The 23,382-nt window shown below is 45.9% G+C and overlaps 1 protein-coding gene across 1 annotated transcript in view; it reads left to right on the top strand.

The window, feature by feature from the left end:
• The window catches only part of LOC311141343 (glutamate receptor ionotropic, delta-2), a gene marked incomplete at both ends in the record, with an annotated part of 590,499 nt that overhangs the window by 331,781 nt on the left and 235,336 nt on the right, over window positions 1–23,382 (top strand). The window contains one exon of the mRNA XM_084176639.1: window positions 7,399–7,452. Within this exon, the coding sequence (XP_084032765.1) occupies window positions 7,399–7,452 (54 nt within the window). The remainder of the gene's footprint in view (window positions 1–7,398; window positions 7,453–23,382) is intronic.

Here is a 23,382-nt window from a genome sequence, read left to right as displayed (position 1 = left end):
TAATGGCTTACAGCACAACTAATGACTTACAGCACAACTAATGACTTACAGCACACTAATGACTTACAGCACAACTAATGGCTTACAGCACGACTAATGACTTACAGCACAACTAATGGCTTGCAGCACAACCAATGGCTTACAGCACAACCAATGGCTTACAGCAAAACCAATGGCTTACATCACGACTAATGGCTTACAGCACAACTAATGACTTACAGCACGACTAATGGCTTACAGCACAACTAATGGCTTACAGCACGACTAATGGCTACAGCACAACTAATGGCTTACAGCACAACTAATGGCTTACAGGACGACTACTGGCTTACAGCACAACTAATGACTTACAGCACGACTAATGGCTTACAGCACAACTAATTGCTTACAGCACGACGAATGGCTTACAGCACAACTAATGGCTTACAGCACGACTAATGGCTTACAGCACAACTAATGACTTACAGCACGACTAATGGCTACAGCACAACTAATGCCTTACAGCACAACTAATGGCTTACAGCACAACTAATGACTTACAGCACAACTAATGACTTACAGTATGACTACTGGCTTACAGCACGACTAATGACTACAGCACACCTAATGGCTTACAGCACAACTAATGACATACAGCACGACTAATGGCTTACAGCACAACTAATGACTAACAGCACAACTAATGGCCTATGCACAACTAATGGCTTACATTACAACTAATGACTTACAGCACGACTAATGGCTACAGCACAACTAATGTCTTACAGCACAACTAATGGCTTACAGCACGACTACTGGCTTACAGCACAACTAATGACTTACAGCACGACTAATGGCTTACAGCACAACTAATGGCTTACAGCACGACGAATGGCTTACCATACAACTAATGGCTTACAGCACGACTAATGGCTTACAGCACGACTAATGACTTACAGCATGACTAATGGCTACAGCACAACTAATGGCTTACAGCACGACTAATGGCTTACAGCACAACTAATGACTTACAGTACGACTACCGGCTTACAGCACAACTAATGACTACAGCACAACTAATGACTTACAGCACAACTAATGACTTACAGTACGACTACTGGCTTACAGCACAACTAATGACTACAGCACACCTAATGGCTTACAGCACAACTAATGACTTACAGCACGACTAATGGCTTACAGCACAACTAATGACTAACAGCACGACTAATGGCTTATGCACAACTAATGGCTTACAGCACGACTAATGGCCTATGCACAACTAATGGCTTACAGCACGACTAATGGCTTATAACACAACTAATGGCTACAGCACAACTAATGGCTTGCAGCACAACTAATGACCTACAGCACAACTAATGACTTACAGCACTACGAATGGCTTACATTACGACTAATGGCTTACATCACGACTAATGGCTTACATCACGACTAATGGCTTACAGCACAACTAATGGCTTACAGCATGACTAATGGCTTACAGCACAACTAATGACTTACAGCACGACTAATGACTACAGCACAACTAATGAGTTACAGCACAACTAATGGCTTACAGCACGACTAATGGCTTACAGCACAACTAATGACTTATAGCATGACTAATTGCCACAGCACGACTAATGGCTTATAGCATGACTAAAGGTTTACAGCACGACTAATGGCTTACAGCACAACTAATGACTTACAGCATAACTAATGGCTACAGCACAACTAATGACTTACAGCATGACTAATGGCTACAGCACGACTAAAGGCTTATAGCATGACCAAAGGTTTACAGCACGACTAATGGCTTACAGCACAACTAATGTCTTACAGTGCGGCTAATGGCTACAGCACAACTAATGGCTTATAGCACAACTAATGACTTAAAGCACAACTAATGGCTACAGCAAGACTAATGACTTATAGCACGACTAATGGCTTACAGCACAACTAATGACTACAGCACACCTAATGGCTTACAGCACAACTAATGACTTACAGCATGACTAATGGCTTACAGCACAACTAATGACTAACAGCACGACTAATGGCTTATGCATAACTAATGGCTTACAGCACGACTAATGGCCTATGCACAACTAAAGGCTTACAGCATGACTAATGGCTTATAGCACGACTAATGGCTTATAGCACGACTAATGGCTACAGCACAACTAATGACCTACAGCACAACTAATGACTTACAGCACTACGAATGACTTACATCACGACTAATGGCTTACATCACGACAAATGGCTTACATCACGACTAATGGCTTACAGCACAACTAATGACTTACAGCACGACTAATGGCCTACAGCACAACTAACGGCTTACAGCACGACTAATGTCTTACAGCACAACTAATGACTTACAGCACGACTAATGGCTACAGCACAACTAATGGCTTACAGCACAACTAATGGCTTACAGCACGACTAATGGCTTACAGCACAACTAATGACTTACAGCACGACTAATGGCTTACAGCACAACTAATGGCTTACAGCACGACTAATGGCTTACAGCACGACTAATGGCTTACAGCACAACTAATGACTTACAGCACGACTAATGGCTACAGCACAACTAATGGATTACAGCACAACTAATGGCTTACAGCACAACTAATGACTTACAGCACAACTAATGACTTATAGCACGAATAATGGCTTACAGCACGACTAATGACTACAGCACACCTAATGGCTTACAGCACAACTAATGACTTACAGCACGACTAATGGCTTACAGCACAACTAATGACTAACAGCACGACTAATGGCTTATGCACAACTAATGGCTTACAGCACGACTAATGGCCTATGCACAACTAATGGCTTACAGCACGACTAATGGCTTATAGCACGACTAATGGCTACAGCACAACTAATGGCTTGCAGCACAACTAATGACTTACAGCACAACTAATGACTTACAGCACTACGAATGGCTTACATCACGACTAATGGCTTACATCATGACTAATGGCTTACATCACGACTAATGGCTTACAGCACAACTAATGGCTTACAGCACAACTAATGGCTTACAGCATGACCAATGGCTTAATGCACAACTAATGACTTACAGCACGACTAATGGCTACAGCACAACTAATGACTTACAGCACAACTAATGGCTTACAGCACAACTAATGGCTTACAGCACAACTAATGACTTACAGCACGACTAATGGCTTACAGCATGACTAAGGCTTACAGCACGACTAAGGCTTACAGCACAACTAATGACTTACAGCATAGCGTGTTTTTGTTCTCGTCCTTTGTTTTGCCTGTGCCATCGCTGTTGGCCTGATTTGATTTGAAATCAGGTGTGAAATTGGAAGTACACCGCTAATTTTCCAATGGGGACCAATTTCGCTGATAACCCCCCTTCGTACACAGTAGGTCCCCTGTAGCTCAGTTGGTAGAGCATGGCGCTTGCAACACCAGGGTTGTGGGTTCGTTTCCCACGGGGGCCAGTATGAAAATGTATGCACTCACTAACTGTAAGTCATTCTGGATAAGAGCGTCTGCTAAATGATTAAAATGTAAAATGGGTATGGCCTTAACAGATCGCTGCTCAACATCCCCAAAATCTCGAGGTGCCATGGGAAATTCTTTATTGGTGGAGGAGAACTTATCATTTCTTAATTGAGAGTCCAGGTTCCCAGGGTTCTGGCACAGATATATCCAGGTTCCCAGGGTTCTGGAACAGATATATCCAGGTTCCCACGGTTCTGGAGCAGATATATCCAGGTTCCCACGGTTCTGGAACAGATATATCCAGGTTCTCAGGGTTCTGGAACAGATATATCCAGGTTCCCAGGGTTCTGGAACAGATATATCCAGGTCCCCATGGTTCTGGAACAGATATATCCAGGTTCCCAGGGTTCTGGAACAGATATATCCAGGTTCCCAGGGTTCTGGAAAAGATACAGCACTGTGTGTCTGATTTAAGGGCGATGCTGATGGTGGATGAGGAGCTCTATCTCTCACAGTCTAATCACAGACACTTTGATCTACGAGACACAACACCAGTTACCTAGCTAGCTGTCAGTCAGATAAAAAGAATCACCGGGAAGGACTCACTCACTCACTTAAGCCCTCTCCTTTCCCAGCGCAGAGCAAGGCAAGGCAAGGCAAACCTCACTGGTGTTTTAATGAGAGCCCTGCTTCAAGCCTTTTAACCTTAGCCTGAGTTAATTCTTGCTGAGGTAATGAATTGGCTTACTTTTTGCACTGATTCTTTCGGCCAGAAAGTTTTTTGGCTGAAAGAATCCCCCATGTGTTGTTCTAGATTCTGCACACGGCTCCAAGCCAGCAAGCCGGACCATCAGGAGGAGTGTCTCTGTGTCAATTCAGAACCCGCTGCCAGAATCAATAGCTTTCTCCTTGGCCGTGGACTACGGCAGGAGGCAATACAACGTTTAATGTCCCAGCCCTTGTTGGGTGGTGCCATAGGCAGTGGCTTACTGTTGGTCCAGATTTCTCCTTGGCTGCTCTATTTTGGTCATCAGCTGTGTGTTAACAACATTGAACTGCCGTGTTGGTTTCAGCAGCCAATGCCCAGAGGAGCACATCTTCCACTGGAATACTGGCCTTTCTCTAATTAGGCAGAAACATCTGCCCTTGGACAAGCTGGGGAGAGTACTGATGGGCGTGAACGAACGCAGAGAGCCCGACGTGGGCTGGCACATACTCATGCACGCACGTGCTTGCGTACACCCACACATATACTGATCAACACATGCACACACACACACGCACACGCACACACACACACACACACACATGCACACACACACGCGCACACACACACACACACACACACACACACACTCCCTCTCTTTCCGCTTTGAGTCAGTGAAGCATAGCCCCATCTGTGCTCTGTGTGGGGAGCATGTTTCACATACCACCTCACACAAACACAGTGCTGGAAGTCAGCAGTATCATCATGAAAACATAGCAGCCAGTAAACTTACAAGTCATCAGAGAGAGATTGGGGGAGGGGTGGGAGCGAGATAGAGAGAGAGGGGCGGTGGGAGAGAGAGAGTGGGGTGGGAGAGAGAGAAGGGCGGTGGGAGAGCAAGAGCGAGAGAGAGAGAGCGTGAGAGCGCGAGAGAGCGAGAGAGAGCGTGAGAGAGAGCAAGAGCGAGAGAGAGAGCGTGAGAGCGCGAGAGAGCGAGAGAGAGCGAGAGAGAGCGTGAGAGAGAGCGTGAGAGAGAGCGAGAGAGAGCGAGAGAGAGCGAGAGAGAGAGAGAGAGCGTGAGAGCGCGAGAGAGAGAGAGAGAGCGAGAGAGAGAGAGAGAGATAGAGAGAGAGAGAGAGAGGGAGATAGAGAGAGCGGGAGAGGGGCAGAGGGTGAAAGAGAGAGTTCAGAAATAGAATGGCCAGTCAATAACTCACATCCAGGGCTGTAAATAGTTCCTATCATGTCTGTCAAAAAAAGGCTTCCAGTGTCATCACCCACTTGGTTGTCATGGTTACCATCTGGCTGAGTGACCAGTGGACGGAGTGGAGTGAGGAAGAGAGAGAGAGAGAGAGAGAGAGAGAGAGAGAGAGAGAGAGAGAGAGGGAGGGAGCGAGAGAGAGACCATGAGTGACAAGTGGGAGTAAGAGAAAGAGAGAGGGATGGAGAGGGAGACACAGAGCGGGGGTGACAGAGAAAGAGAGAGGGATAGAGAGGGGGTGACAGAGAAAGAGAGAGGGCGACACAGAGAGGGAGTGACAGAGAAAGAGAGAGGGAGACACAGAGGGGGGTGACAGAGAAAGAGAGAGGGCGACACATAGAGGGGGTGACAGAGAAAGAGAGAGGGCGACACATAGAGGGGGTGACAGAGAAAGAGAGAGGGCGACACATAGAGGGGGTGACAGAGAAAGAGAGAGGGAGACCTCGCCCTCTCTGTTTGCCTTATCTCACTGTCTCAGTCCAATTGACAGGTTGTTTTATGGGACTTGTCTGCAGTGTAATTATGAAGTTTTATTGAGTCTTTGTTGGAGATTAAAACACTATTAACGCTCCACTGCAATACTCTCCAGCTGTTGCTTTTGTTTATGACTAAAATGTTTTATGACACCCCCCGCTTTAGTCACCTAGACAATTAGGTTAAATGAAATACTGTGAGCAGGAGAAACGTGGGGTGCTGCCGGGGAAGAGGAAGACTTGTCCTTGTAGACGGGAGAGTGATGGAGACGTGTGGAAGGAAGAAGGGAACTGAGACATGTACAGAGAAGCTAGGGATGTGCTTGGGAGTGGAGTGCAGAGAAGAGAGAGAGAGAGAGAGAGAGAGAGAGAGAGAGAGAGAGAGAGAGAGAGAGAGAGAGAGAGAGGAGAGAGAAAGGCGGGAGAGAGAGGAGAGAGAGAGAGGAGAGAGAGAGACTGTTACAATTGAAGAGAATGGGGAAAGAGTGGGGAATAAGAAATGTATTTAAACGCAGAAAAAAACGAGGTTAGAGCATTGGGCCAGTAACTGAAAGGTCACTGGTTCGAATCCCAGAGCCAACAAGGTGAAAAATCTGTCTCTGTGCCCTTGAGCAAGGCACTAACCCCAATTGCTACAGGGTTTTGACATCACTCTACATACAACACTCAGGATGCGCAACTCGCCCAACTGTAAACACACAATAAAAGTGTGTGTGTATGTGTGTGCGCGCATGTGTGTGCTCCCACCGCGGTCCACCCTAATTCCTATCGCCGTGTTTTTGCTTTACAGCAACCGTCATTTCTGCTGTCTAGAGTTACACAAATTATAGTTTTCACTCTATTAGCTGCTCCATGATGCCAAAATATTATTGCTAGTTAAGAGTTGACATGTATAAATATTTATGAACGTTTGTATAAAGTATTCATAGATTTTTATCCCACCCACAGCATTCTCCATTTTTGATGAGAGACTAGAGCATTTCCATATTGCATGGTCCACGCAGCAGCACAATAATTTTTGGTTTCATGACACAAGTCCCATGACATACATAAAATGAGGGTCTCTATTCAGTCTGTAGCGCTGAAGTGTTACCAATTGCGCGATAGAAATGTAAAGGTAATTTCTGATTGAGCCGACATATGTAGCGTTTACCGTGAATGCAGTCTGCTAACGCGGGACCATTGCCTTTAAATTTCAATCACACTGTAACGCTGACCTTCCCTGTGGGTTAAACAACTTGACAGCTTTCATGACTACAGTATACTTACAGTTAGAGGCATTAGAAAGTGAACACGTACTGCGCAACACAGTCAAAAGCATTTACTTTAAAGTGGATAACTGCACCGTCAGATGCATATTTTAGAAATGTATAATATTACTCAGGCTGGTCCTGTGTTGCTTAGTTAGTAGAGCAATACTGACAAAATATGTATTGAATTCCTGAATATATAATAATATATATTATCGTTGTGGTTTTCAGGTTGTGGAGACGAATCTCGTGGCGTTCGACTGTCACTGGATCATCATCAATGAGGTCAGTGCGGAGGCAGCTAAGGCTACAGTGTTGCATGCTGGGTAGTAGTGTTGTTGTGTTTGGGGTGGGTCTGCTCATAGCTGTCTGCCAGGGTAACACTAGGGGGTACTGCAGAACACTGGGGGGGTGTATCACAAATACCCTCAAAATGAACACAAACAAAGACACACACTTTACAGATTTTTGCAAGTTACTGACTATCACTGAATCCCTTTTGTAATAAATAAACATGTTTCATGTTGAAGGGACGGCTACGGCCAGGTTTAATCTTTAATATGAATTAGAGCTGATGGTTATAATAATTTTCCTTTACTCACCACACTGACGTTGTTCGGATTGAAAAGCAGAGCATTCATAATTGACCGTTCCCATCTATATGTGGGGACGTATGGCATGAAGACAGGCTGGAACGCTCTGCTCTCTCTCTCTCTCTCTCTCTCCTTCCATCCCTCCCTGCTTGGCTTGTTCCACATGGCGGGGCGAATGAGGACAAATGCCAACACACTGATCCAAATGAATACTGGCAAGTGAGCAAAAAAATAATACCACTTCAAGAGGAATTAAAATGGGGTCCGTCGACGACCGAGGGACTTTTTTCCACGCTCTTCCTCTGAGAAGAGCAGCTGCTGGGGGATAGCTGGTCCCCTGTAGTTACCAGGACAGGTTTGAGGGAACTAGAGGGTGCGTCCTAATAATATATCCTGTAGTATGCTCTCGTTCACTACTTCCCACCAAATCTAATAGCAGTGGATTGGTTGGGACATTGGCTTGTGGGAGTTTCTTATACCTGTCATTTCCTTTCAAATCAGTGATGGGAAGTAAACAGTGTACACTTTGTGAGAAAGGAGAGATAATTGAGACGTAGCCAGAGAGTCACAGTCCCTGCTAGGGCTGCTCTTGCTAACTCGTGTTAAAAGACCAACCTGAATACAGTAGGTTTACTTGTGAATCGGCTTATCGTCACTCTCAGAATGCAAATATACCTTGGATAGGAATTCAAAGCTAAAGAATATGCCAGTAATACCAGAACTACAACATACTGATAGCAATACTTTAACTCAGACTGAAGAGCATAGAAAATAGCTTCAACTTAGTAATACATATATTAGTGTCACGCCCTGACTCAGGGGACTCTTATATGTTGAGTCAGGGTGTGTATATTCTTTGTTGTGTATGTTCTATGTTGTATATTCTGTCACGGTTTCGGCCGAGGCTGCCTCTCTCCCTTGTTCGGGCAGGCTTCGGCGTTCGTTGTCTCCGGAATACTAGCTGCCACCGTTGTATGTTTCATGTTCGTTTGCTTTTGTCTGATTGTTGTCACACCTGTTTTCATTTAGTGTCATTAGTGTCCTATTTAGTTCTCGTTGTGTTTGTCAGGTGTTGTGTGTTATTGATTTTTGTCTGTCGTGTGTAGGGCTGATGTTCGCTATTTCGCTCGGTTGAGCTTCCCTCCACTGCGTGGAGTGTTTACGCACCTGTGTAGTGCGCATTTGTTTTGTTCGCCTTCGTGCGTTATTTCGCCTACGGGCAAGTGTTCTCGTAATTTCCTTGTTGGAGAGTTACTAAAGTCTGTTGGACTATACTTCGGTGTCCTGCGTTTGATTCCACCACTACACCCACCTACAGCACGCGTGACAGAATAACACACCTTAAAATGGAATCAGCAGGAGCCGCAGCAGCCCAGACGACGCTGGAGGACCAGGTTCGGGAACAACGGGACCAGATCCTGCAGATGGGGACCGCACTGCAGGAGGTGATCACCACCCTTCGAGGCTGGGGAACGCCTCCACCGCCACCCTCCCTGCCAGCACCATCGGCCAGTCCGCCCATTCCAGCACCGGAACCCCGAGGAGTCCGACTCTCGCTCCCGAGGTCCTACGATGGAACCGCGGCCGGGTGTCAGGGATTCCTTCTCCAGGTGGAGCTGTACCTGGCCACCGTGCACCCGGCGCCCTCGGGACATGAGAGCGTGTCCGCCCTGATCTCCTGCCTTTCCGGGAAGGCATTGGAATGGGCCAACGCGGAGTGGAGGAAGATCGACGCGGACACCATCACGTACGACGAGTTCTCCCGCCGCTTCAGGGCGGTGTTTGACCATCCCCCGGAGGGGAAAGCGGCGGGGGAGCGTCTGGTCTTCCTCCGGCAGGGGAGGAGGAGTGCGCAAGTGTTCGCCCTCGAATTCCGTACTCTAGCGGCAGATGCAGGGTGGAATGATCGGGCTCTCGTCGATCACTACAGGTGTAGTCTACGAGAGGACGTCCGTCGGGAGCTGGCTTGTAGGGACACCAGCCTCTCGTTCGACCAGTTGGTCGACATGTCCATCAGGCTGGATAACCTACTAGCTACCCGCGGACGTTCCGAGGGGGGTCCGTCCATTTCACCCTCCAGCGCCTCCGAGCCGTGTCCCATGGAGCTCGGGGGTGCTGGCGCTAGAGAGAGGAGGGGGCGGCTTACTAGGGGGTCCATCCCCTGCACCAACTGTGGTCGGGGAGGACACACCGCGGCTAGGTGCTGGGGATGGCCTCCTAGGGGAGAGGACGACAGGTCCCGCACTGGGGATTCCTTCCAGGTGAGTAGGCGCCCCACTCACCCAGAGCTCTCTATTGCACATTTCTGTTTGCCTGTGAGTTTTCCACAGGTAGCACCTCATTCCCAGCATAAGGCGCTGGTAGATTCAGGCGCGGCTGGGAATTTTATTGATAAGAAATTTTGTTTAGCTTTAGGGATTCCCCTTCTTCCTGTTGATGTCCCTTTCCCCGTTCATGCCCTAGATAGCCGTCCGTTGGGTGCGGGCTTGATCAGGGAGGTCACTGCGCCGCTTAGGATGTGTGCGCAGGGGGGTCATCAGGAGATGATTCAGCTATTTCTGATTGACTCTCCTGCGTATCCGGTGGTGCTGGGCATGCCCTGGTTGAGTACCCATAACCCATCTATTTCGTGGCAGGAGAGGGCTCTGATGGAGTGGTCTGCCCAGTGTGTGGGTAGATGTTTAGGCGTTTCCGTAGGGGCTACCTCGGTGGAGAGTCCAAACCAGGTGCCCGCATTGCACGTTCCCCCTGAGTATGGGGATTTGGCTATTGCGTTTAGTAAGTCGAGGGCAACGCAGTTGCCGCCCCATAGGCAGGGAGATTGTGCGATAGACCTCCAGGCAGGAGCTGCGCTCCCACGGAGCCATGTGTATCCTCTGTCTCAGGAGGAGAAGAAAGCTATGGAGACTTACATAGACGAATCTCTGAGACAAGGATACATACGGCCTTCCACTTCCCCTGCATCCTCGAGTTTCTTTTTTGTGAAGAAGAAGGATGGTGGTTTGCGCCCATGCATCGATTACCGTGGTCTCAATCAGATCACGGTGAAGTACAGTTATCCACTCCCGCTGATTGCGACCATGACTGAGTCCTTGCATGGGGCGCGTTTCTTCACTAAATTAGATCTCAGGAGCGCGTACAACTTGGTGCGCATCAGGGAGGGCGATGAATGGAAGACAGCCTTTAGTACCACCTCGGGCCATTACGAGTATCTTGTCATGCCATACGGGTTGATGAACGCTCCGTCAGTTTTCCAATCATTCGTGGATGAGATCTTCAGGGACATGCAGGGGCAGGGGGTCGTGGTGTACATAGATGACATTCTCGTGTACTCGCCTACCCGTGTCGAGCATGTGGCCCTGGTGCGCAGAGTGTTGCGGAGGCTGGTGGAGCACGACCTGTATGTTAAGGCAGAGAAGTGTCTGTTTTTCCAGGAGTCGGTCTCCTTTTTGGGGTATCAGTTGTCTGCGTCAGGGGTGAAGATGGAGGTAGACCGGGTGTCAGCCGTGCGTAATTGGCAAACACCAACCACTGTGAAGGAGGTGCAGCAGTTTTTGGGGTTTGCGAATTACTACCGGAGGTTTATCCGGGGTTTTGGACAGGTGGCAGCTCCCATCACGTCTCTCTTGAAGGGGGGCCCGGTGCGTCTGCAGTGGTCTGCCGAGGCGGACAGGGCATTTGGGAGGCTGAAGGACCTGTTTACCTCGGCTCCAGTGCTGGCGCATCCGGATCCCTCTTTACCATTTCAGGTAGAGGTGGACGCGTCTGAGGCCGGTATAGGAGCCGTGCTTTCACAAAGATCAGGCGCGCCACCTAAACTCCGCCCCTGTGCTTTTTATTCCAAGAAGCTCAGTCCGGCGGAGCGAAACTATGACGTAGGGGACAGGGAGCTGTTAGCCGTGGTACAGGCCCTAAAGGTGTGGAGGCACTGGCTTGAGGGGGCTCAACACCCTTTCCTCATTTTGACGGACCACCGTAACCTGGAGTACATCCGGGCAGCGAGGAGGCTAAACCCTCGGCAGGCTAGATGGAATATGTTTTTGACCCGGTTTACGTTTAAGATCACGTACATCCCTGGGTCCCAGAACGGTAAGGCAGATGCGCTGTCTCGGCGGTATGACACGGAGGAGAGGTCCGTGGAGCCCACTCCCATACTGCCGGAGTCGTGTCTGGTGGCACCGGTAGTGTGGGAGGTCGATGCTGAGCTCGAGCGGGCGTTACGCACCGACCCTAGTCCACCACAGTGCCCGGAGGGTCGGAAGTACGTTCCGCTCGAGGTTCGGGATCGATTGATCTATTGGGCTCACACGTCACCCTCCTCTGGACATACTTCGGTGTCCTGCGTTTGATTCCACCACTACACCCACCTACAGCACGCGTGACATATTCTAGTATGTGTGGATCTATGTTGGCCGGTGTGGTTCCCAATTAGAGGCAGCTGTCGCTCGTTGTCTCTGATTGGGGACCATACTTAGGCAGCCTATTGGCACTGTCTAGTTGTGGGATCTTGTTCCGGTTAAGGTATGTTGTGTGTGCTACCTTGGACTTCACGTTTCGTTTCCTTTGTTGTTTTGTCGTGTGTTTATTAAGTTCAATAAACATGTACGCATTTCACGCTGCGCCTTGGTCTGACCCGTCATTCAACGAACGTGACAGAAGATCCCACCAAACGAGGACCAAGCAGCGTGCCCAGGCGGAGCGAATAGCCATGTCACAGGTGGGCAATTTGTGGTCATGGGAAGAGATATTTGCGGGGAGAGGACCATGGGCTAAGGTAGATGCCCAGGCAGGAGAGGTGCAACGGCAACACGGAGGAGGCCGGTCGAGGAGGAAGCCCGAGAAGCAGCCCCAATAAAAAATTGGGGGGGGGGGGGGGGGGGGGGGCACACGGGGTGGTTGGCGAAGCCTAGTGTCAGAGCAGAGCCAACTCCCCGTACTCACGCGAGGAAGCGTATGACTGGGCAGGCTCCGTGTTATGCGGAGCTGCGTACTGTGTCACCAGTGCGCCGGCACTGTCCTGTACGTCCTATGCTTGCACCACGCACGTGCCGTGCGAAGATGGGCATCCAGCCAGGACGGGGTGTGCCGGCTCAACGCTCCTGGTCTCCAGTACGCCTCCTCGGTCCTGCATATCCTGCGCCGGTTCCACAAACTATATCGCCAGTGCGCGTGCACAGCCCAGTGCGTCCTGTGCTGATGCCTCACACATACTGTGCGGAAGTAGGCATCCAGTCAGGACGGGTTGTGCCAGCTCTCCGCTCCAGACCTCCAGTCCGCCTCCACAGTCCGGCACGGCCTGTTCCTGCTCCTCGCACCAAGCCAGTGGTGCGCGTCGCCGGCCCGGCCTGTTCCTGCTCCTCGCACCAACCCAGTGGTGTGCGTCGCCAGCCCGGCCCGGCCTGTTCCTGCTCCTCGCACCTAGCCAGTGGTGCGCGTCGCCAGCCCAGCCCGGCCTGTACCTGCTCCTCGCACCAAGCCAGTGGTGCGTGTTCCTAGTCAGGTCCGGCCAGTGCCTGCTCCTCGCACCAGACCAGTGGTGCGTTTGTCCAGTCCGGCACGGCCCGTGCCCGTTCCACCGGTGCCTGGTCCGGCACCGATCAGCTGCTCCACTCCGGAGCCAGAGCAGTCCGCTCCACCGGTACCTGATCAAGCTCCGGTCAGCTGCGCCACTCCGGAGCCAGAGCAGTCCGCTCCACCGGGGTCCAGTTCAGCTCCGGTCAGCGGCTCCACTCCGGAGCCAGAGCAGTCCACTCCACCGGTGCCTGATCCAGCTCCGGTCAGCGGCTCTAGTCCAGACCATGACGTCAGCCCCTCTCCAGGTTCGGGGTCTCCCACACCAGGGTCCAGACAGGGCCTGGCGTATCGTGGGAGGAAGGAGAGGGGAAGTAGCGCGCCGAGGTCCAGACCAGACCAGGGGCTCAACAGGGAGGCGGAGAGTGAGAGGTCGTCACGCCCCGAGCCGGATCCGCCTCCGAGGCGGAATGCCCACCCGGCCCCTACCCTGTTATGTTTATGTTGTGCGGTCGGAGTCCGCACCTTTGGGAGGGGGGGTACTGTCACGCCCCGACTCAGGGGACTCTTATATGTTGAGTCAGGGTGTGTATATTCTTTGTTGTGTATGTTCTATGTTGTATATTCTAGTATGTGTGGATCTATGTTGGCCGGTGTGGTTCCCAATCAGAGGCAGCTGTCGCTCGTTGTCTCTGATTGGGGTCCATACTTAGGCAGCCTATTGGCACTGTCTAGTTGTGGGATCGTGTTCCGGTTAAGGTATGTTGTGTGTGCTACCTTGGACTTCACGTTTAGTTTCCTTTGTTGTTTTGTCGTGTGTTTATTAAGTTCAATAAACATGTACGCATATCACGCTGCGCCTTGGTCTGACCCGTCATTCAACGAACGTGACAATTAGGTGACAATGTTGTCTTGGACCTCCTGTAGATTTACAGATGTAGGATCTTAATTTGAGCAAGTTTGCTACAGAAGGAAAATAATCCTGCAGCAACAAGAAATGTGAAATATTATGTGGATTAGAATGAATGGACATTTTTTTTACGGGTTGATACATTTTTCATTAGGGCAAATCAAGTCTGGAATGTAATCCTTGCATGGGTGTGTCAATCTAAGTAACATAAGAAAGTTTAAGCTAGAGAGAGTTTTTTTTTTAGCTGCTTCTCAATCGTCTGAAGGTACAAACGAATGGAAGTATGGAGGTAGTTTTGTGGCAACAAAAATAAGGGGTTAAATATGTGTCCACTTCAAAACCTTATTCCTTATGATACATTTTTTTACTGTCTTTTTTTGCCATTTATGAATACAAATTATTCAATGTGTTTCTATGGGCTATAGTAGTAATTCAATATTTTATATATTTTAGCAATTTTTGCATACTTTTTTTATATCTAAAGGTGTTCTAAAATGTAAAAGCAATTAGCTAAATGATACATGGTATGACCATCTTAAAACTATTCCATATATTAGCCACCAAATGGCCTAGACTTTTAGAGGTCAAGTCTGAAATCCTAATGTGGAAGTTACTAACTTTAGAAGCATTTTTAAACCTCGAACACACTACAGATGTCGGATCTTAATATGACCAATTTCGTCGTAGGAGGAAAATAATCCTGCAGCAGGAGGATTATTATTATTATTATTATTGAATTTTTTTGTAACTCGTCCACTTCGGAGGACAAAAAAACGAATGGTTGAGAGAATGCCAAGAGTGTGCAAAGCTGTCATCAAGGCAAAGGGTGGCTACTTTGAAGTATCTCAAATATATATATATATCTTTTTTTGTGTGTGTGGGGGGGGGGGTTATTACATGATTCCATATGTGTTATTTCATAGTTTTGATGTCTTCACTATTATTCTACAATGTAGAAAATAGTAAAAATAAAGAAAAACCCTTGAATGAGTAGGTGTGTCCAAACTTTTGACTGGTACTGTACATACATTTTACATATATGGTACTTTTATATACAGCAATCACATAACAATAATATATTACTGAACATAAACTCCTTAATCCCACCCCTCAGCCAGTCTCAGCCCTTCCCACCTATCACCATAGACCACCCTCGTTTGGTTTCCATGTGCCATATATTTTTCAAATGTGCTGTGATGTTTTACATACATTTTGAACCTTTCTAATCATATAGTATCCACAGATTGTGAGCCAAAGATGAAAACATTTCCTACAAGTATTATTATATTATTTATTGACTGACTATGGCTTTCCAAAATCGCCCAACACTGCTATTTGTAAGGTTAATTTTAAGTGAATGTTGTGATTTTTTAACCATTCCTGAACCTGTGACCAGAAACAAGCTACATAGGAGCAATATCAGAATAAATTATATAGTGATTCTGTCTCTTCACAGCAAAATCTACAGAGCTGAGATTGTTGAATGCCCCATATACAGTGAGGGAAAAAAGTATTTGATCCCCTGCTGATTTTGTACGTTTGCCCACTGATAAAGACATGATCAGTCTATAATTTTAATATTAGGTTTATTTGAACAGTGAGAGACAGAAAAACAACAAAAAAATCCAGAAAAACGCATGTCAAAAATGTTATAAATTGATTTGCATTTTAATGAGGGAAATAAGTATTTGACCCCTCTGCAAAACATGACTTAGTACTTGGTGGCAAAACCCTTGTTAGCAATCACAGAGGTCAGACGTTTCTTGTAGTTGGCCACCAGGTTTGCACACATCTCAGGAGGGATTTTGTCCCACTCCTCTTTGCAGATCTTCTCCAAGTCATTAAGGTTTCGAGCCTGACGTTTGGCAACTGGAACCTTCAGCTCCCTCCACAGATTTTCGATGGGATTAAGGTCTGGAGACTGGCTAGGCCACTCCAGGACCTTAATGTGCTCCTTCTTGATCCACTCCTTTGTTGCCTTGGCCATGTGTTTTGGGTCATTGTCATGCTGGAATACCCATCCACGACCCATTTTCAATGCCCTGGCTGAGGGAAGGAGGTTCTCACTCAAGATTTGACGGTACATGGCCCCGTCCATCGTCCCTTTGATGCGGTGAAGTTGTCCTGTCCCCTTAGCAGAAAAACACCCCCAAAGCATAATGTTTCCACCTCCATGTTTGACGGTGGGGATGGTGTTCTTGGGGTCATAGGCAGCATTCCTCCTCCTCCAAACACGGCGAGTTGAGTTGATGCCAAAGAGCTTGATTTTGGAATGAATCATTCAGATGTTCATTGGCAAACTTCAGACAGGTGCTTTCTTGAGCAGGGGGACCTTGCGGGCGCTGCAGGATTTCAGTCCTTCACGGCGTAGTGTGTTACCAATTGTTTTCTTGGTGACTATGATCCCAGCTGCCTTGATATCATTGACAAGATCCTCCCGTGTAATTCTGGGCTGATTCCTCACCATTCTCATGATCATTTCAACTTCACGAGGTGAGATCTTGCATGGAGCCCCAGGCCGAGGGAGATTGACAGTTATTTTGTGTTTCTTCCATTTGCGATTAATCGCACCAACTGTTGTCACTTTCTCACCAAGCTGCTTGGCGATGGTCTTGTAGCTCATTCCAGCCTTGTGTAGGTCTACAATCTTGTCCCTGACATCCTTGGAGAGCTCTTTGGTCTTGGTCATGGTGGAGAGTTTGGAATCTGATTGATTGATTGCTTCTGTGGACAGGTGTCTTGTATAAAGGTAACAAACTGAGATTAGGAGCACTCCCTTTAAGAGTGTGCTCCTAATCTCAGCTCATTACCTGTATAAAAGACACCTGGGAGCTAGAAATCTTTCTGATTGAGAGGGGGTCAAATATTTATTTCCCTCATTAAAATGCAAATCAATTTATACCATTTTTTACATGTGTTTTACTGGATTTTTTTTTTGTTATTCTGTCTCTCACTGTTCAAATAAACCTACTATTAAAATTATATACTGATCATGTCTTTGTCAGTGGGCAAACGTATAAAATCAGCAGGGGATCAAATACTTTTTTCCCTCACTGTATGTATATAGCATTCTGTTGGTGGTAAGAATTTTGTATAATAATTTAAATAAAAAAACTTGAAGTGTTGAATCAAGTGTTGTTCATAAACCATGTGCCATGGAATCGGTACATTGAAAATCTCTTCCCATTTATTTTGCAACCTGTATAGTGCAGCTGGCAACATTTTTGTCCTCAAATTAAACTGGTATATTTTTCTATTTATGCCAATTATTTTCAGTCAGTTTGTATCTTTAATATATGGCAGAGAAACAAGTTCCCTACCTTCTCCTTCTTCCACTTGCCGCCTTCATTTTTTTGTGGTAATGCTGCAATCAGTTGGTTATAAATTTGGATTGAGCAGATATTCCCATATATTTTCGATAGCTGCATATGTAACATAACTCATAACGTTTCTATTCATAATATCATTAATAAATATAATACCATTTTTTAACATTCTCCCATAAATAATGTTTTTTTTATTAATCAGTATATTTGAGTTCATCCATAATATTTGTTGTAATATTTATTCTATATTTTCTGGGGGATAAAACTGAAATAGTGGGCCTCCTGAGTGGTGCAGTGCTAGAGCCGAGTACAGATCCGGGTTCGAGCCGGCCGGGACAGGAAACCCTTGAGGCTGCGCACAATTGGCCCAGCGCTGTCCGGATTAGGGGAGGGTTTGGCCGGCCGGGATGTCCTTGTCCCATCGCGCTCTATTGACTTCTGTGGCGGGCCGGGCGCATGCACGTTGAAATTGTCGCCAGTTGGATGGTGTTTCCTCCGACACATTGGTGCGGCTAGCTTCCGGGTTAAGCGAGCAGTGTGTCAAGAAGCAGCGTGGCTTGGCAGGGTCGTGTTTTGGAGGACGCATGGCTCTCGACCTTCGCTTCTCCCAAGTCCGTACGGGAGTTGCAGCGATGGTACAAGACTGTAACTATCAATTGGATATCACGAAAAAGGGGTAAAAAATATATAATCTGAAATTGTAACCAGCTTTAAATGGCTTGTTTAAGAAATAGCGATACATTAAACAACATTTCATGTTCAATTTGTTGGAAATGAGAAGTTGTCATCTGTATCAAGGCAAAAAGGCAATTTTTGAACAAAGGATGAGCCTTTCTTAATAATCTACTGGAGAACAATTTTGGGTTTAAGTATAACTTATGTACAGTGGCTTGCGAATGTATTCACCCCTCTTGGCATTTTTCCTATTTTGTTGCCTTACAACCTGGAATTAAAATGGATTTTTGGGGGGTTTGTATCATTTGATTTACACAACATGCCTACCACTTTGAAGATGCAAAATATTTTTTATTGTGAAACAAACAAGAAATAAGACAGAAAAACAGAAAACTTGAGCGTGCATAACTATTCAACCCCCCAAAGTCAATACTGTGTAGAACCACCTTTTGCAGAAATTACAGCTGCAAGTCTCTAGGGGTATGTCTCTATAAGCTTGGCACATCTAGCCACTGGGATTTTTGCCTATTCTTCAAGGCAAAACTGCTCCAGCTCCTTTAAGTTGGATGGGTTCCGCTGGTGTACAGCAATATTTCAGTCATACCACAGATTCGCAATTGGATTGAGGTCTGGGCTTTGACTAGGCCATTCCAAGACATTTAAATGTTTCCCCTTAAACCACTTGAGTGTTGCTTTAGCAGTATGCTTAGGTTCATCTCCGCTGTGGAGCTTTGCAGCTCCTTCAGGGTTATCTTTGGTCTCTTTGTTGCCTTTCTGATTAATGCCCTCCTTTCCTGGTCCGTGAGTTTTGGTGGGCGACCCTCTCTTGACAGGTTTGTTGTGGTGCCATATTCTTTCCATTTTTTAATAATGGATTTAATGGTACTCTGTGGAATGTTCAAAGTTTCTGATATTTTTTTTATAACCCAACCCTGATCCGTACTTCTCCACAACTTTGTTCCTGACCTGTTTGGAGAGCTCCTTGGCTTCATGGTGCCGCTTGCTTTGTGTTGCCCCTTGCTTAGTGGTGTTGCAGACTCTGGGGCCTTTCAGAACAGGTGTATATATATTGAGATCATGTGACAGATCATGTGACACTTAGATTGCACACAGGTGGACTTTATTTAACTAATTATGTGACTTCTGAAGGTAATTGGTTGCACCAGATCTTATTTAGGGGCTTCATAGCAAAGGGGGTGAATAAATATGCACGCAACACTTTTCCGTTATTTATATTTTTGAATTTTATGAAATACGTTTTTTTTTTTTTCATTTCACCAATTTGGACTATTTTGTGTATGTCCATTACATGAAATCCAAATAAAAATCAATTTAAATTACAGGTTGTAATGCAACAAAATAGGAAAAATGCCAAGGGGATGAATACTTTTGCAAGGCACTGTATGAGTGAAGCTTTTAGTGAGAGGTTTAAAGCTTTAATATTTAATAATTTTAGCCCCCCAAACTCATATTCATTATATAAATAGGCATGTTTAATTTTGTCTGGCTTAGCATTCCAAATAAAATTAAATATATTTTGCTCATATGATTTAAAAAACGAGTTTGGAGTAGGCAGCGCCATTAGTAAGTAAGTAAACTGTGAAAGGACCAAAGAGTTAATCAATGTGATTTTTCCATAAATAGACAAGTATCCACCTCTCCATGGTTGCAGAATCTTATCTAGTTTTGCAAACTTTCTATTGAAATTGATTGTGGTAAGTTCATTTATATATATTTTTAGATATGAATACCAAGTATGTCTACTTCACCATGTGCCTATTTTATTGGTAAACTACAAGGTAGTGTAAACACTGTGTCTTTTAACAATCCAATACGTAATATGGTACACTTGTCATAATTAGGTTTTAGTCCAGTGAGGCTAGAACATTGAACATCGTTTTTGTTTTTATCCCATGAATTTCTAACCCCTGGATGTTCTACTTGCATCTAATTTTAATAGCTATCATTTCAATGGCCATAATAAATAGATATGGAGACAACGGACAGCCTTGTTTTACTTCTCTTAAAAGCTCAATACTTTCTGAGAAGTAACCATTATTTACTATTTTACACCTGGGATTGCTGTACATAATTTTAACCCATTGTATAAGAGATTCACTGAAATTCACACAGGTCTTTCTGTAAATTTGTTAATTTTACATGATTATTATTAGGAAAGAAATCCTTACAGTTAGGAGGATTTTAAAACATATTTTAAATGTATACTCACCACCAGGAGGCAGTTGGAAGCAGTGTTTATAGGCTACACAATGCAGTAACTTAGGTAGGGGGCTATGGTGTGGGGAAGGCTCTGAAAACCAACCGACCTCATACCATCAAGTATCATCAAGTATTTTCACGGCTTGCTAGAGCATTGTGAACTGCCCTAGTGCAGTGGTCTGCACAGCACACTTCGGCTCCGTGGATCATGAGTTCTCGCCAAGTGCTGGGCAATCGTTTTGACTCTCTGTATGAATGGAAACTAATGTTGGTGTAGCATGCTGTTATTATTTAACAATCCAAAGGCTACTGCTTACCTGTTTTATTTTTTTACCCCTCATCATACTACACACAATACCCCATAATGACAAAGCAAAAACAGGTTTGTATAAATTTTTTAAAATACTCAAATATTACATTTGCGTAAGTATTCAGACCCTTTACTCAGTACTTTGTTGAAGCACCTTTGGCAGCGATTACAGCCTTGAGTCTTCTTGGGTATGACGCTACAAGCTTGGCACACCTGGGGAGATTAAAGGTGAAATAAAAAATAAAAGATCCTCTCAAGCTCTGTCAGGTTGGATGGGGAGCGTCGCTGCGCAGCTATTTTTAGGTTTCTCCAGAAATGTTAGATCGGGTTCAAGTCTGGGCTCTGGCTGGGCCAATCAATGACATTCAGAGACTTGTCCCGAAGCCACTCATGCGTTGTCTTGGCTGTGTGCCTAGGTTCGTTGTCCTGTTGGAAGGTGAGGTCTGAGGTCCTGAGTGCTCTGGAGCAGGTTTTCATCAAGGATCTCCCTGTACTTTGCTCAGTTCATCTTTCCCTCGATCCTGACTAGTCTCCCAGTCCCTGCCGCTGAAAAACATCCCCACAGCATGATGCTGCCACCACCGTGCTTCACCATAGGGATGGTGCCAGGTTTCCTCCAAACGTGACACTTAGCATTCAGGCCAAAGAGTTCAATCTTGGTTTCATCAGACCAGAGATTCTGGTTTCTCATGGTCTGAGAGTCATTTAGGTGCCTCTTGTCAAACCAAGCGGGCTGTCATGTGCCTTTTACTGAGTAGTGACTTCTGTCTGGCCACTCTACCATAAAGGCCTGATTGGTGGAGTGCTGCAGAGATAGTTGTCCTTCTCAAAGGTTCTCCCATCTCCACATAGGAACTCTGGAGCTCTGTCAGAGTGACCATCGGGTTCTTGGTCACCACCCTGATGAAGGCCCTTCTCCCCCGATTGCTCAGTTTGGCCGGGCGGCCAGCTCTAGGAAGAGTCTTGGTGGTTCCAAACTTCTTCCATTTTTATTTTTTATTTTATTTAACCTTTATTTAACCAGGTAAACCAGTTGAGAACAAGTTCTCATTTACAACTGCGACCTGGCCAAGATAAAGCAAAGCAGTGCGATAAAAACAACAACACAGAGTTACATATGGGGTAAAACAAAACAAAGTCAAAAATACAACAGAAATACATATATATACAGTGTGTGCAAATGTAGCAAGTTATGGAGGTAAGGCAATAAATAGGCTATAGTGCAAAATAATTACAATTAGTATTAACACTGGAATGATAGATGTGCAAGAGATGATGTGCAAATAGAGATACTGGGGTACAAATGAGCAAAATAAATAACAATATAGGGATGAGGTAGTTGGGCGGGCTAATTTCAGATGGGCTGTGTACAGGTGCAGTGATCGGTAAGGTGCTCTGACAACTGATGCTTAAAGTTAGTGAGGGAGATAAGTGTCTCCAGCTTCAGAGATTTTTGCAATTTGTTCCAGTCATTGGCAGCAGAGAACTGGAAGGAATTGCGGCCAAAGGAGGTGTTGGCTTTGGGGATGACCAGTGAGATATACCTGCTGGAGCGCAGACTACGGGTGGGTGTTGCTATGGTGACCAATGAGCTAAGATAAGGCGGGGATTTGCCTAGCAGTGATTTATAGATGGCCTGGAGCCAGTGGGTTTGGCAACGAATATGTAGTGAGGACCAGCCAACAAGAGTGTACAGGTCACAGTGGTGGGTATTATATGGGGCTTTGGAGACAAAACGGATGGCACTGTGATAGATTACATCCAATTTGCTGAGTAGAGTGTTGGAGGCTATTTTGTAAATGACATCGCCGAAGTCAAGGATCGGTAGGATAGTCAGTTTTACGAGGGCATGTTTGGCAGCATGAGTGAAGGAGGCTTTGTTGCGAAATAGGAAACCGATTCTAGATTTAACTTTGGATTGGAGATTCTTAATGTGAGTCTGGAAGGAGAGTTTACAGTCTAACCAGACACCTAGATATTTGTAGTTGTCCACATACTCTAGGTCAGACCCGTCGAGAGTAGTGATTCTAGTCGGGTGGGCGGGTGCAAGCAGCGTTCGGTTGAAGAGCATGCATTTAGTTTTACTAGTGTTTAAGAGCAGTTGGAGGCTACTGAAGGAGTGTTGTATGGCATTGAAGCTCGTTTGGAGGTTTGTTAACACAGAATGATGGAGGCCACTGTGTTCTTGGGGACCTTCAATGCTGCAGAAATATTTTGGCACCCTTCCCCAGATCTGTGCCTCGACACAATCCTGTCTCGGAGCTCTAGGGACAATTCCTTTGACCTCATGGCTTGGTTTACGCTCTGACATGTACTGTCAACTGTGGGACCTTATATAGGACAGGTGTATGCCTTTCCAAATCATATCCAATCAATTTAATTTACCACAGGTGGACTCCAATCAAGTTGTAGAGACATCTCAAGGATGATCAATGGAAACAGGGTGCACCTGAGCTCAATTTAGAGTCTCATAGCAATGGGTTTGAATACTTATGTATTTAAATATATATATATATATATATATATATATATATATATATATATATATATATATATATATATATATATATAAATGTGCAGAAAATTATACAAACCTGTTTTCGCTTTGTCATTATGGGGTATTGTGTGTAGATTGATGAGGAATATATATAATTTTTTTTCATTTGAAAA

This window comes from Coregonus lavaretus (assembly GCF_964263955.1).
Source record: "Coregonus lavaretus genome assembly, chromosome: 14".
In the NCBI taxonomy this organism is placed as follows: Eukaryota; Metazoa; Chordata; class Actinopteri; order Salmoniformes; family Salmonidae; genus Coregonus; species Coregonus lavaretus.
The sequence above is the reverse complement of the archived record's forward strand: the minus strand, read 5'-3'. Positions and strand labels throughout refer to the sequence as shown.